We start from the raw sequence: 17,200 nt of genomic DNA, 5'->3' as shown, positions 1-17,200 counted from the left end.
ATCCTGCACCTGCACAGTGGAGAAATGATTAGGCCTACAAATCTGATACAATCATATCACTGTGTCATTACAGTGCTATGATGTGATGCTATGATGTACAGTGCATCGCCATCGCAGAGATCTCATATGGCATAAAAGGCCACAGTGGTCACTGGTCAGTGGTGTAAAGTAACTAAGTGGGCCTACATTTACTCAAATACTGTACTTAGGTAACATTTCTAGGTATTTTTACTTTACTGGAGTATTTTAGTGTAAAATCTTTAGGTATTTTTACTTTACTGGCGTATTTCCAATTTTCTGTTTACTTTACTCCACTATCTCATAGGCAAATATTATACTTTTATTCCGCTACAATTATTTGAGACTAACCAGACAAACGCTACAACGGTCAATGGGGTGGGCGTGCATTCCTAAATCACATTGTTCCTGATTGCATCGTTCCTGACTTGCGCGGTCGAGAGTAGGCCGCTGTTTAATATAGCATAAGGCTTTAATTGAAATGTAAATGTATTATTATGTATGACCCTGACCTCCACGCTGACCACCAAATTCAAATCAGTTTATCCTTGAGTGAGAAGTGGATGTTTGATCCTTTCTCCAACCAACTGCATAGGCCTATCGCGAGGCTATTTGGCATCATCTGGCAGCCATTTTGGAGGTTAGAGTGTGAAATGAAGCAGAGGACTTCTTATTGCAGCATATTTCCGGGAACTGCTTTTTTCTATAGCCAAACACATATGCGTCCACAATTGCATGAACACAATCAAAACAGAGGGGTCAATGACCATGATTGATTGATTGATTGATTGAATACTTTATTAACAGTTTGCAAAAAGGTACAGTAATATAAAAAAGGACAACACAAAAGCCCCTGGCTAGTGCTTGTCTCCATTGTGGTCCTATACAGTATGTATTCAATTCATCAAGACATAAAAACAGACAATACTATACAGGAAATCATCAATATGAGCAGTAAAAGTATATTTACAGAAAAACAGTGGAGGGTCAACTTATTTTATCAAGCTAGAAGACTAAAGTCTAGGTCCAGTTACATGTTGCAGGCAGGTGCTCTTTTAAGATGGTTTGGATGAATGGTGGTAGGTCATTCCACATTCAGTAGAATGAATTCATCCCCATATTTGTACTGTATCTGGGCGGAATGAGATCAGTGGAGCTCCCTCTGGCTATGTGATACCTCAGTGATGCCACTAGCTATGGCTTTATCTCTTATCTTAATGCATCACCATCATAATTACGGACAAACAGCCTTATGGTTATGTGTATGCATGCAAACACACACAGTATAGGGCACTTACAGTATATTACACTACATAAGACATTATAGTTAACTGTAGATTTAATATTCACATTGATTTGTTGTTGTTACATTGTTGTTGATATACATATCTTTCAGTGTATTCATGAAGTATTCTGTATTCTACACACAATCTACACACAATTACTTCAAAAATAACAGCAGCCTAGTAAATCCAAAACACATCCATACAAATATGTATAAACAGCTTAATAATGGTATAAAAATATTATGACATTCACTGACATTCACAGTGTCTTCTTGATATTACTTATGAGGTCAGATGGTCTAAAGGTGCTGGTGCATTCACACCAAATGTGTTGACGGACATCAAATTAACATTTTCAAATAACATTTCTATGGAGAGCATGCAATGCGTGTTTTCAAATAACATTTCTATGGAGAGCATGCAATGCATGTTTTCAAATAACATTTCTATGGAGAGCATGCAATGCGACCGGGCATTGCATGATGTAGCGTACGCGACAGGGCTGGTTTCTGTCAGAAATTTTAATGAAATTCGCATGAAGTTTAATTCAACTTTATGCAAAGTCACAATACAGCCAGCTCACTACGATCCGGTCAAAGGATCAAAGTAGACTCAAATATAGTTATATATCTGCATTGCTTATGTCTCACCTGAAATGTTTTCGGAAAACACATTTTAGTGTAGCTACTGTCTTGCTGTTTATCGTGATAAAAAACACTCACAATAATTGTATCGTGGGGTTTACATTTATCATGAAATGATATACTCAGTCATGCACTGGGATCATCACCTTTTATTTGCTGAGCTGCATATCTGGTACCACTTAAACCCTCTAAAAATGGTAAAACATGTAAGCAAATGTTCTGCGTTCCGCCCCAGGATAATGGATGTTGGGGATATTTTGATTATCGCGATAATATCACGTAAATCACAATTTCTTTCGTCACAATAATCGTGACGTGAAATTTTCATATCTTCCCATCCCTAGTATATTAGGCTACTTGGCTGCCATGAAGGTTATGACAAAACAAAGAGCTAGCAACACCCAATGAGGCATACGTAACTGTGACACAGAGTCAGTAGGAGTAGGAGTAGGTAGGGTATTCGCTACTAGATTGTGAACACAAGGCAGCCAGTAGCTGTTCCTCAGCTTACGGAACAGCCTCCCAGTCGGCAGGTAGTACTCATACATGTAGCGTCCACCGTACACATAGGAGTAAGCTATAGGGGACAAAGGGTTGCAAACAATACAGTTAAGTATCAGAAGATGCCACCAATGAAGGTGCAGCAGAAAAAATAGACAGGGAAGTCATAATTGTGTCTCTCTCTCTCTCTCTCTCTCTCACACACACACACACACACACACACACACACACACACACACACACACACACACACACACACACACACACACACACACACACACACACACACACGAGCAACGGAGCACAATTGTTCCACCATGATAATGAGAAATGGAGCGTTATTCCCCTATTATCATATAATAGTAATATTAATAAGTAGGGCTACAACTAACATCATCGTATAGACATATTTGATTATGCAGTTGATATATTTTCTAAAGATATTGCACTATTTATAATGTTTGAAATAGTAATGCATTTGATAAAATGACTAAATAAATTAAACATGGTCTAAATGAATAGATATAGGAGGGAGGGAGAGGGAGAGAACGAGCCATTTCAACCATGGAATAACGCAATCAATGCTGGCTACCAAAAACCTGAACACACTGATCAAGGTGTCGCTTTGCACATTAACCCTGGCAATGCCAGGCAAGCTGACAAGCCTGGCTTAAATTGCAAGCAGAAAACACACCATGTCTCTTTATTGTGACGTGATGTAAATGGCAGTGCATTATTTTAAAAGAACATGGTTCACATGATCAGAGGATGTGTCATGTTGTGCTAATCACTGTCAGGGCAATCTGGCTAGCCATCGTCAAAGAAAAGGTCCTTTTCACTTGACTTAACTGGAGCTCAGTTATAACTGGAGCTCAGTTAGTCTGTTCTTGATAGACTAGTTCTTGAGAGACTCCTGTCAGGGTGACCCACCTCTGTACTGGAAGGCTGCTGTCACCTTGCCGTCAACATATGGGACCAAATGCTTCACTGGTTTGGGGAATCCGTCCAACGTCTTCTTGGCCTCATCATAACTGAAGCAACACAATACACAAATGATGATGAGACTATGATTCACTGTTCTCATTCACTCATCATCAGAGAAAACACAACATAGAACACATGTATCTGATTAAATATTTAGAAAATGTGTACATTCTTCTGAGCATACCTATAGTAGTTGTCACCAACAAAGAATAATGTCTTGCGTGTTGCGTCATCGTAGAGGACAGCATCGACGTTCTTTACATTTGTGGGTAAACCAAAACTGGAGAGGTCTTTGGGGTAGCCTGGCAGAAGATTGTAGCCGTCGAAGCCCCAAACATTGCGACCTGGAAAACAAAAGTACAAGAAGAGTTCTTAATGTGTAAACCTTTGTGTACGCTTCAAAACACACACTAATGATGAAGTAACCTGGTAAGAGAAAAGCCTGGTATTCGTTTACAACGGGCCGTTTGATCTGGTCTAGGCGGAAACCTCAAGCATAAGAAGCGGCGTCGCTTTGTTTTGGTTCCCCCTGTTTGTTTCCCCAATCCCTATTAAAATGCTCAAGTAGCCTAGTGTAGTCTTGCCAGTCGCTACGAGTTGGACTAAAAGATGCATAATTATATACCAAACACATTTTCCAAAGAGACAAAACAGATCGCGGAACGAAGCAAATATGCTGGCACCCAGGCTAAAACTGCGGCACATCAAGAGCTTTATTAGGTAGGCCCTAAAGGTATGTCCTTGAGCGCAGGAGAATTATTTTGGGTTAAAACTGTTTCCGGTTTAATAGTTCTGGCCAAAGTGTAGTCCTTAACCCTTAAGTTCTGTTCAGATTCACTACACCTTCGTTCTGTTCGGGTCATTTTGACCCGGGGGATATTTGGTTTAAAAGAAACAACACTAATATAAATTGTAACTTTACAAATCATCATGATACATTGACTTTGACTCAATACCAAACAATTCATATGATATATATGGTAAATGTTTGCATTTCTGCTTTGCTATATCACATTAAACACTGAAAGAGCTAGGCATTTTTTACTGATTTAGCTAAAATTCATGTAAAAAAAAACTACTTTATTTAATACTGGGCAATATTGCTCATGCTTATAGGAAAACATTTAAATCAGAATGGGGCTTCGGAAGGGGGGTGTTAGACGTGGGGGTGACTGTGTGTCTGTGTTTTGGATTAATACTGTGTATATCTGTGCTTCCGGGTCAAAATGACCCGAACAGCACTTAAGGTTCAAAAAATATGAGGGGGGTGTAGCATGGGTGTAGTGCAAAAATATTTTTTTTACATGTTCATCTCAGAAGAATCTTTAAGGCCAGTGAGTTTCAGGTGGAAAAAAAATAAACTTCTACCTTTTTTTTCCAAATGAAAATGTAAACCGGGTCAAAATGACCCGAACAGAACTTAAGGGTTAAAGGACTACAACGTGACGTAGAGTGGTTTCCGCTCCCGACCGGATCAAAGCCCGAAATGTGAAGCGATCCCAGGCTAATGATGAAGTGCTGTAGGATGACGAAGAAAACACATGCCTTTAAAGAAGTAGATTTTGTCTGACAGTCGACTCTCATAAGCAGCATCGATGGTGGGAGGAGCATTGGGCCAGAAGAGACTGATGAGATGCTGCTGGGGGGCTTCGTAGCTATGTGGGTGGGTTCGCCAGAAGAATCTGACAACAGACAATGCCAGAGCATTACAGCTTAGCATCCAATCCAGTTTAATAGAGAAAACAATGGCATTATGTTGCTTTTTCAGAATCTTGGTCATCTGAGGTGTACAGTATTATACCTGTCCTTGAAGAAGATCATTTCTCCACGCAGCGTGGTTACAGCATCCAAGGTCATGGTTGAGTCACATGCATCAGGGGTGGTGGGGGGCGTGGGTCCTGGCTCAGCCGGGCTCACATCAGTGTTAGCACCTGCAGGTCAAATCAAAATAGTCAAATATAGAGAGCTGAACATAAGTCCTGCAGGAGTCCATTTTGGGCTGGGCTATTTTATTTAACAAATTAAAAAATTAGAATAAAATAGGAAAAAAAAATATATATATATATATATATATTACCATAGAGGGCCTGGATGCCATTAACATCATCACGGGGCAGAACAAAGGTGTCTGGGTTGCTGTAGCTGTAAGTGGGGTACATGAGAGCACCAGGGTCGTCAGAGTGGGATAGACCTAGGGAATGGCCAAACTCATGGGCTGCTACCATGAAGAGGACATAACCTGCAGAAAAAACACAGAATCTAATGAGAGACAAGGAAATGCTATGTTTTGTTATTGTTGGAACGGTATGTAGGCTAATAGGCTAATTGTCCACTGGTTAACAAACTCACCATTGCTGGACCTGAAAGTGAATTTCTCAGAATCATCAAAATGTGCATCTCCTCCGATCCCACCGGATGGTGCAAAGGCATGAGCTAAGGTGCCATCTGGACCGTCGAAGGGGTAATAATCACCATGCGCTTTAAACAAGAACACATTGATGTGAGTGACTGTTAATAAGAAATACTCGTAAAACGAAAGCATGTTTAATCAATGCTATTAGTTATGTCTACAGCTAACAAACAGTATCAGGGCTAGGCCTAGGAGTGTGTTCCAAAGACAAAGTGGACAAAGAAAGCTTTAGTGTGTAAAGTTAATTATAAAATGTAAAATACTAAATAAATATTTTTTTTTTACGGTGCCCAGAAAACAACGTCAAAACAACACGTCTCCCTTTCATGTTTTTGTAAATGTTAAATGACATGTTTTTTTAAGCAGGGATTAAGGTATCCAAGCCTTCAACTGATGGACAAATGTCATAACATAAGGCTTTCTTTCTTATAACGTGCACAGACTTGTGCTCCTACAACTGGAGATGTCAACACACTACCTACTCTTATCCTGATGTCAAACATTGTCATTGTCTAATATTTCCTACAGTACCTTATAAAATACCACTAGAAGGGACTATGACCAGTCGCAGTGGTGTCCGGTAAGAACTGAACCGAGATGTCAACCCTGATGCTCCACACATTGTCATCCTTATTCTTTATGAATATTATCAAACATGACAACACAAACATACAGGATTACAGTGGACTGGCGGTGGTTCATTTGGGGTATAGATTTGACATATTTGTTGTAAATTTACAGTTTAAGCATTTAGCAGACGCTCTTAATCCAGAGCGACTTACAATAAGGACGCTAATACATCAGTACATCAACATCATCAATACATCAACTAATCAACTAAATGAGAGTACATTTCTACTTACAGTGGCTGCCAAATTCGATCATGATGTCAGCGGTGCCGGTTTCCATTCTTGTGAATTTCAGAGGGGTATGCTTGGCCCATATTTGCAAAGCTTTTTCCATAGTGCTATCTATTTGAGACTTGGGCATGTCAGGGGTGTAGTTTTTAATCCTGTGGATCAGATAGAAAGATAAATGCAGAGCCTCAATAGTTGTTTGTAAACGGGTCTAAAACTGGAAGCTTTTGTGTGTAAACTTGTCTGAACCTGGAAGCATCCCTAGTATTTATCGCCCCTTGGATAAGAGGGGGATGTGCATGTCTGTACATGTTTGCATTCTGTAGGTCCCTCACCTGTAGGTAACAGTATTTTTCTTCCACTTGAAGTTTCCTCCAAAGGTGGAGAAACCAGAAACTTTGACATCTGGAACACCACAGCGGGACTTCTTCATCAGCGCTCTCGTCTCGGTGTCCATCTCTCCAGTGATGTTAAGCCCATAGAACATCTGCATTTCGCTGAGCTTCTTGGTCATTGGGTTTTCCCCCGATCTGGTCATAGGACCATCGACAGTATCCTCATCTGTCAGGTTGAAGAAGTTCTTCAGGAAGCTCTGCAACACATTTTATTCGATATGGAGTGACAAGATTACACACATGAAGGTAAGAATATGGATCCAGAATTGTTGCGTTGATACACAGGAATACTGAGGTGAATGTGTGTACAAGAACATGATACAGTAGGTGTCAATTAAACAGAAATCTGTCGTAAAAATAAAAAGCATATTGTAAGCATTATACAGAGTAGTTATACAGTACGTACCTTTGCAAAATCGTCATCTTTTAGAGCTTTTATGTCCGGTATTGGCAGAGAATAAACTGCAGTTGACAAGCTTAGAATGAACAGGGTGAAAGAGTTCATGCTTCTTGGTTGGTAGCATCCTGAGTCTCTGTGGGGCAGGCAGGTCTTATATAGTCTACCTAGACCAGGCCAGGGTTGAGCAACTCCTACTTGAGTGAGTCATTGAAACCGGAAACATGCTCCATGTGGATAATAGAGGAGGTTCTGGTGACACCACTGATTGGCAAGAAATAGCTTTTCCACTTTAATATATCGTCGTTGTCGGGTGGAAACCTCGTATCTCCAAGTTTAAAATTTGTACATTTTATCGCAAAGTAAAGCCCTGCTTCATCATGATACAAGGCTGTTGCACAAAAGTAGTGAAAACAGCAGATCTACAAGCACACAACGCCTCGCACCGCGAGGCGTTGTGTGCTTGTAGATCGTCTGTTTTCACTAGTTTAAAATAATTTTTAAAATGATAAATGCAAAACGAACGGTTTTGGACATACAAGGTTTTCACCCAACAACGACGATATATGTGTGTATATATATATATATATATATATATATATATATATACATACATACATATACATACATACGTGTGTGTGCGTGTGTGTGTGTGTGTGTGTGTGTGTGTGTGTGTGTGTGTGTGTGTGTGCGTGCGTGCGTGTCAGAGGTCATCAACATGTCCGTACACGGACAAACATTATGTCCGTGGTAAGACATTGTATTTTGGCTATCATGTGTACATATAATCTATCCTTACAAAAGTGTGGGGTTGTCGTGTTGGTTACATGATTGCAACAGGTTAGGATGCAATGCAAGAGAAGACAAGACAGACAGCTAGAAATGTTTGATAGTTACCGGTATCTTATTCCACTGGTATACCTTACATCACACCTATGCACAGTCTTTCTCATCAACATGAAATACTGAAACTGAAAGTGTGAATTAAAGGACAACTTTGTTTTTGTTTTTTTACAACAAGGGTTCATATTTTAGATTGTTTATTAGAGAAAAGAAAATATGAGTGTTAAAATGTTTTTATTTACTGATTTCTGTCGTTTTAGCCATTTTAACAATTTTAATAATTTTTTTTTAACAAGCCCATTCCCAAGATGCACCGCAATCTTTCATGCGTATAGATGTGACTTATGGGTGTTAGTAGTGTTACTGTAAATAGTAATAAAGAAATCGCCGGCTTATTGTTTCTAAAAACACATATTTAGCCACTTGTACGCATTCCCCCACCCACTGAAATCAAAATCTGTAAAATCGCTAAAACGATAGAAAGCAGTAAATGAAAACATTTTAACACTCCTCCTTTCTTTTCTCTATCTACGGCTTTCCAACGCCCCATAGTGCATTGCGCAGACGTTGTACCGAGCTTCCGGCGCCGCAGCCGAGTGTGATTTACAAGCTCACAACGGGCTGCATCTGCGACGCGACGTGAGCTTGTATGTCTACTGTTAAACCGGAAGTGTGGTCCAAATAATCTCCAGTAAACTCCCGCGGAAAGAGGTGGATACAATCTAAAATATGAACCCTTGTTGTAAAAAAAACAAAGTTGTCTTTTAATCAGCAAGAATGGTGAAGAAATAGAACTTGCGGACAAACCACACATCGTTTAACGAGACATTTCCAGCAGACAGAGAGCTGAGAAAAATAAATAAACTAAGGAACTGAAATATCAACCATTTTGCCATAATTATTTTGTATTTATTTTGTATGTCTGTGACAAAAATGTGTGTGTGCGCGCGTGTGTGTAATTATTATTATTTCGTATTTTCGATTACCTTTCAAGATTATTGCACTGCTACACAAACTATAAACGTACTGTATGTAAACCAAGAACCTATTCAATAAAATCAATAAAATCTAAACATCAATAATCTGTACATCAAAGCTATACACACTCGATGTATGATAGGATGCCACAGTGAAAATGGTCTATATAAAAATGTTATCTAAATTACATTTTTGCCTTTGCAGTATGCACTATAAGTCCCCGGCATGCAATGAATATCAGAAGGAGGAATGTGAATACACCTTATATTGTGACATGCCAACAAACAACATGTTTAGACGTAGCTACCAGCCAGTCTTCATTAAGGTATGATAAAGGAACACTGGCTGGGTTGAAACATGTTCAACATCTAACCCATTTGTAATCTGCATAATCTGACACAATAATTAAAGTCTTTTTAATTGTCTTCACATTCCACCTCCTGATACCTACTGTATCTACTGAAGTGAGCACCCCCCTTACCTTAGCCCCACCCCCTAGTTTCCCCTATCCTGTACATAGTGTTTTTATAACTGCAATATTATTGCATGTTTTCTTTGCTTGCTATTTGTTATGTCCATGAATTAAATACCAATGTAAAAAAGACAGTAAAAGGTCTTATTTGAGATGTTCCTTTTAGGCAGGGTGTTTATACTGTACTTGTACTGTAATACATTTCTATTGTATTGACTATACTTGTACTGTTCTCCATTTTTGTCTAATAAAATAATCAATCAATTGAATGCCTGGGACTGACTCTTGTTGCAGTTCATATCAAGTATCTTGTCTTTTTAATCAACAACTAACACATTATTTTTTGACAAGTTTGATTGACATGTTGATTTATGTCTATTATCTGTATAATCCACACTAGTCAGTAATAGTACAAACTAATAAGATAGTGTGAAGAAAACAGGCCTGTCTGACCAGTGTCAGTGACCAGTACAGCGGCCATAACCTTTTGAGCTAGTAGTGTGGATTTGTAGTCCTCCTTGCTCAACCTTGACAGAACATTTTATTTCATACGCTGGCCCATTTATTTGATTTAGTTTTTAACCATATGAACTCTGGTGTCCCTATACCATTAAACAGAAGGACAAAAGTGAACTTTCATATATATATATATATCTATATATATATACCGGTATATATAAAATCTAAAACAACAAAAATATCTACAAGCTCACAACGCATTGTAATGTGACGCATTGTGAGCAATGCGTCATTTTCTATATGACCTGGGAATCCCCATTGATGATGTCATCGGTAGGCTTGCTGGTTTCTGAACTGCCCATAGCCCACCAATCATTAAGAGACACAGAGTGAGCAAACGGAAAATTGTGCCATCTTATCAGTGAGCGTTAGCGAGGACCAATCAAGATAAGATTGAAAATGGGTGAAGTGCTCCAGCCTGCCTGTGGCATCTGAGTCGGGGAGAGATTCTTTCTGAAGTATTCTTTGTGAAGTATAAATTGGTTAAGAATGGGGGTTTTCACATTCTTTGCTTCCATCTCCAGGTGTTTTTGGAGCTCACCTTTAACCCTGGCCGAGGCCACTGCTGATGTCCGGTAAGACAAATTATGAAGACATGTTGTCTCATGTCTCTGCAAAACAATTATTCTGTTTGGCCTCCATGGAACTTCGGCCTCTTGCCAAAGTATATGGATTCATTGTTGTGCGGTAAACAAATCATTAATTATACTGAACAACTTTAAACCCATAAAGCACAACTCTGTTGTTAAGCAATGCTGAAGAAGACTTTAGCTTTATCATCCATTATAAACCATTACGCATTCTATTTACACTTGATTAGTTTATTCATAAAAAACTGAAGCTGAAGACACAGCTCCTCACTGATTTAAATAACTGGTAAAACACATTATATTTGTCATCATTTTATCGTTGTTGAAATCATTTTAAATACCATCATCAAAATCAACCACAATGATTGCGACCGTAGGTCGCAGATTAGTGTGTAAACGGTCACAGCTTATTGTCCGTATATATGTATGTATGTACAGTATGTATCTCTGTCACGCCTGACACTGTGGTTCTATGGGTTTGTCGCTCTGACATCATGCACTGACGTCACTGTGATTTCAGGGGAACCACTCTAGCAGAAAGGGTTTGCCGCTCTGACATCACGCTCTGGCTTCACTGTGATGTCATCATGTCACACTAACAGAATCCCTTTTATGCCCATATATGGAGTTCCCTGATGTCATCAATATTAAGCCCATGTCCAACAGGACTTCATATGGGAATGAAGTCCCATGATGACCCCTGGTACCAGCAGCGGCTCCAGAGAATTGTGACTGGGGGTGCTATGGGGGAGCTGGCTTTTTTAGAGCAGGGGCTCATTAATTTTGGCAACAAACAATAATGAATAGTATTAATATGACAAATGTGATTCACTCCCATCTACAGACCAGATCATTGGCAGTTTCCAGCTCCAAATCTGAGGACTGTAGGTGATTGGATAGGGTTTTTGTGAGGCTGAAGATTCTTTCCAGCATAAAAAGTATGCTTTTATAGTATGGTTTAAATAGAAGTCAGTCAATTGTCTTTCACATATTCATATACATAATTCCTTAAATATATTCCATCAGTATATCCAGTATATCCAGTATATCCCCCCCCCCCCCCCTGGAGGCGCCACTGCCTGGTACCCATATATGGAGATCCATGTACTGTATTATGGAGATATGCTGTGAGAGCCCAAACATGCTTAGATAGATAGATAGATACCTTTATTATCCCACGGGGGAAATTCAGTTGCCCAGAGACAGCAACGCAGTTTAAGGTTACAAGTTACAAAGAAGTAGGAAAAAGAAAAAGATTACTGTAGTCCAAAGAGCAAGCACAAAAAAATTAGAATATAAACATAAAGTGTCGAAAAGCTTTTGCAAAAAATAAGAATATATACATAAGGTGATGCTTACTCAGTTATTCGTTATGTGAAAGTCCTATGACGTCTATGACATCTGACACATACCCTTTCATGGCCATACATGGAGATCCCTGTCTGTAGAACCAGCCACACAGATATGGGCTGCCAGATGGCCAATGGGCGAGGTCGCAAGTCGCCCTGAGGCGTCTTACTAGTAAGAGATTATGGGCCCTATTTTCGTCCATGCTAAACCCTAAACCCCTAAACTTCTTTGCCTTTTTTTTGCTATTTTGAAAAACATTTTAAGATACTTCAAATAGCCGATCTACATCAACACGTTGTGAGCTTGTATAGATCAGCTATTTGAACGATTTAAAAATGTTTTTCAAAATAGTTAAAAGAAAAAAGGCAAAGAAGTTTAGAGGTTACAGGTAGTGCTTACTTTTCTTACTCTAAGTCGCTCTGGATAAAGAGTGTCTGCTTGTAAATTGTAAAATTACAACACTAAACTATGTATTAGTGTGTATTAGTGAAATAGATACAACCACTCCCTAATTCATCCAGCTTCAGTTACAACACACACGCACGCACGCATGCACGCACGCACGCGCACACACACACAGCACACACACACCTCATTATGTCAGTAGCTGAATTCTGCATTCCAGCATGTCATTAGCAGGCCTTGCAGACTAGCCTCGCGTAGCCAGACAATATCACTGCCGAGGGCCATTTTTAAATGATTATTATTGTATTATGAAAACCCATTTGTTGCGCAAACATGAACCTCTAGATTCAGTAAACTGGATCGGAGTTGGCTCTGTACTTGGACAGCTTTTTTTTTTAGAATGTTCCTGGGGTTTAACATTCAACCAGAATGTGGCATTTGCATTGAAGAGTGGAGCTGCCAGAGTGGCTACCACTGCATCCAGAGCAGTAGGAACACATATCAATGAACAATATCATTTAGGTTACAAGGTTACATACTGTAGGTATACTTAAAGTATAGCTACCACCTGTGACTGACAATCACATGCACACATCACAGCCACATGGCCACACACACACACACACACACACACACACACACACACGCGCGCGCACACACGCACACACGCACACGCACACACGCACGCACGCACGCACGCACGCACGCACGCACGCACGCACGCACGCACGCACGCACGCACACACACACACACACACACACACACATAGTTATCATCAGCTCATCGAAGTAGCTACACTAGAGTAAACAAACAAAAGTGAGCCTCCATAAAGATTGTGCAGTGCTGGGAGGAGATGCTGCTTGCATCTCCTCGTACAATTGTTGCACAACGTTAAAAAGCTCAGAGTCAGACACCCCTGGAATTTCCCAAGATTCAATCTATCGTTGTTGTCAGGTGGAAACCTTGTATGTCCAAAACCGTTAATTTTTTATTTATCATATAAAATGGTATTACAATTGTACACACAATGGTGAAGCAGGGTTTTACTTTACGAAAAAAAAACATACGCATTTGAAACTTGGAGATACAAGGTTTCTGCCAGACAGTGACGCTATGTGTGTCAAGCCTCAGGAACCCAGGCGTTAATGTAAGTCATAATGTCAGATGTAGACATGGATGGAGGGATGTGCAATGTATGGCTTTAGGTGCACATTATATGAGACAGCAAAAGAGCCCCAATATAAAGATAATTTATCAGCAACCCATTGAGTTGACATGCATAGGCCTGTGGTCCACATTCCTTTGGTATACGCAAAATGTATTGAATTGTCATTCCTTTTGCACAATGCTGACTCTGGTGTAATTATAGTGATACTGGGGACAGCCTTTTGCATATCAGACACCGAAGGGTATAGGGCCCATAGTACTCTCTAGGTTGCGAAGATTGGCATGATCAATATTACTTTGCCTATAATTATAGTGTAACCTGGAACACTTCTCAAGCCAAATAAAAGGCCATACAACCAAATTCTAGGCATAAAACAACCCAAAAGTCTAAATATCGATGAATCAATCTTTATTAGAGTTTAGAGATGTAGTGAAATGTACAGGTCACACCCACGGATAGTGGGCAAACCAGACAACCTATGGTCACTTACATGTAAGTTAGGAGCATGTTGCTTCATTTTCAGTCCACACTAATCTATCTATAAATGCGACAAATCTCTGTCTGCGTGCGTGCGTGCGTGCGTGTCTGTATGTAATCCGCGTATCTCGAGAACCGTTCGTCCCACCGGCTTCACCCGATTCGGCACGCGCGTTCCCCGCCGTGGCGCGGAGTGCAGTGCCGGGCCTCGACCCGACCCGACGCGCGGTTTTCCCGGACCGGCGCGAAACGTTCGGAATCTCCTTATGCGGAGCAGATTGTTGACATCAGGCTGTTCCGGAGGAAATCGGCGCAAGCGCTGACATCACTTCATAAAAGGCTCTGACATCACGTACGGGGTTTGCATTAAAGGGGGCAGACAGACAGATACAGATATCTCCATATGAGCATAAATGGACACAGGCAAACAGATGGTCAATACGGGTCCTACAGAGAATGTAATCCGCGTATCTCGAGAACCGTTCGTCCCACCGGCTTCAGATTCGGCACGCATGTTCCAGGACCGGCACAAAACCTTCGGAATCTCCTTATGCGGAGCTGATTGTTGACATCAGGCTGTTCCGGAGGAAATCGGCGCAAGCAACTTATTGTGACATCACTTAAAGGTGGAGTGACATGGCCAAAACAGCTAATTAAGGCTATCAAATTAGCCAATTTTTTTAATGATGTCATGTACCCCCATGTTAAATGACCCAATCAAATTAATTTATTGTAGTTACTGTACTGAAAGTAGTACTTTCTGTACAGTAACCGAAATAAATTAATTTGATTGGGCTAATATGGGGGGAGGGGCGGAGTCGATTATCCATATCATTATCTTTTGAAACTGCCCCAAAAAAAGCTGTCCGAGGTGTGTTTCCGACTTTCTAAACCAACTTTAAAACTATCAGTTCTAGGGGTAAAAATTATATAGCATTCGCTATAAAATCAATGGTTAGACCGATAAAAAAGTACATGTCTTCTTCAAAAAAGGTGTCAAAAAAGGTGTACGAGGGTCAACACGCTTCTCCCCGTCTATGAGACGGTTTTGTCGGCCATACCCTGCTGTCTCTTGCCCTAACCTGACTGGAGCACCCGGGACACCGGAGCAACCGTAGAACGAGGGTCCAGCGATCTCCTCCTCCTCCTCCTCCTCCGCAGAGGAGGTCCGCGGCTCATACACTCTGTGTGTGTGTAGCCTGTGTGTGTGTGCTTTCGCGCGTGTGTGTGTGTGTGTACACACACAATAGCTCTCGCAAATGGCCGTGCGGTGCAGCGCTAGCCGCGCTACACGCTAACAACAAGGCATCACGTTGTGCGCGGCACCGCACGACGGACGAAGTATACATTGCGCGGCACCGCACGACGGACGAAGTATACATTCACTACTAACTGATACGGCCCGCCTCCTTTTCAGACTGTTTGAAGAAACACCACGTGACTGTATCATAATGTTAAATTTCGGCCGGTGTCGCCACTCCTTTAATAAAAGGCTCTGACATCACGTACACCACATGAGTCAATGGGACTAAATGGACACAGGCAAACAGATGGTCAAAACGGGTCCTATGACAACAGGTATAATGGGGTTTGCATTAAAGGGGGAACCGGCACTGTGTCGGAGGCACAGACAGATACAGAGATCTCCATAATGGGCATAAAGGGACAGACAGACAGATACAGATATCTCCATATATGAGCATAAATGGACACAGGCAAACAGATGGTCAATACGGGTCCTACAGAGATCTCCATATATGGGCATAAAATGGATGCAGACAGACAACTCCATATATGGGCATAAATGGACACAGGCAAATAGATGGTCAAAACGGGTCCTACAGAGATCTCCATATATGGGCATAAAATGGACATAGACAGACAGATATCTCCATATATGGGCATAAATGGACACACGCAAACAGATGGTCAAAACAGATCCTATGACAACAGGTATAATGGGGTTTGCATTAAAGGGCGGGGCATTCATTCCCTATTTACATTGTTCCCGAGTTGGCCAGGGCGCCGACTAGACGCTTAGATAATTACAGTATGTCAATTTTAGGTGTCCATATATCCTGTATAAGACAAGTGTAGTCAATGTATAAATGAATGGACCATTGTAAAGCGCTTTTGGTTCGCAATTTGCTTAGAAAAGCGCAATAAAAATGCCATCCATTATACATTAGATTCAAAATATACCTGTGTAGGTCTTTAGCCTACAGCATTGGAAATTCCACTGGTTTCTATAATAACAGGCAACTACATGTCAGGACGGTTTCACATGTGATTTAATCTCCAGTTCGCTAGCTGTAAGGGAATAGTTTAAGAAATGAACTGAAAACTGGTCAAATAAAGTGTCACCAACAAAGTTTTAGATTGCACTTCAAAATGATTGCCTTAATAGGACTGATGGAACATAATATAAGGTTGGCCCAGTTGATGGGCCTCAATAGATTGGGGAGCGTGTCGCTGTTACTACATGTCATCTTTTCGACACCCGACTCTAACCCTCACCCTCACCCTTAACCTCCGTGGAGTGAGTCGCTAACCCTCCGGTCAAAATGATGGGTGTTCGCAAAAGCGAGATTTCCCCATAGATTGCACTTCCACAATTGCTTTGACTCCTGCCCACAGAGGGATGTGTGATCCTCAAAAAGGAGACAAACAATCTTTCTTTCCATTTATTCTGTAGAACACTTCAGTGTTCAATGATCAATGATCTTTAAAATGTCACCTTCTTCCTCAACATCATCAAAGAAAAAAAAAGGAAAAAGCAAATGGAGCTTATCTTGATGGAAAAAAAAAAGAGTATATCAACATTTTCTTGGGAGAAGGTAGACCTCTTTGCCGTAATTATTGTATGTCCCCTGGCGTAAGAACCGATCGAGACCCAGAAGATCAA

General features: G+C 40.6%; 1 protein-coding gene across 1 annotated transcript; it reads right to left on the bottom strand.

Annotated features, from left to right (window-relative positions):
- Positions 1–2,301: 2,301 nt before the first annotated feature.
- Positions 2,302–7,214, bottom strand: LOC308304723 (collagenase 3-like; the record flags this gene model as incomplete). Its single annotated transcript, XM_080749353.1, has 9 exons — positions 2,302–2,525; positions 3,380–3,480; positions 3,618–3,777; positions 4,979–5,115; positions 5,235–5,364; positions 5,511–5,672; positions 5,783–5,911; positions 6,707–6,855; positions 7,036–7,214. 9 exons carry the CDS (start codon positions 7,212–7,214, stop codon positions 2,302–2,304), a joined length of 1,371 nt encoding a protein of 456 aa, XP_080605479.1.
- Between the last annotated feature and the right edge of the window lie 9,986 nt (positions 7,215–17,200).

This window comes from Nannobrachium achirus (assembly GCF_963921795.1).
Source record: "Nannobrachium achirus genome assembly, chromosome: 19".
NCBI lineage: Eukaryota > Metazoa > Chordata > Actinopteri > Myctophiformes > Myctophidae > Nannobrachium > Nannobrachium achirus.
This window is presented reverse-complemented; position numbering and strand designations above follow the sequence as displayed.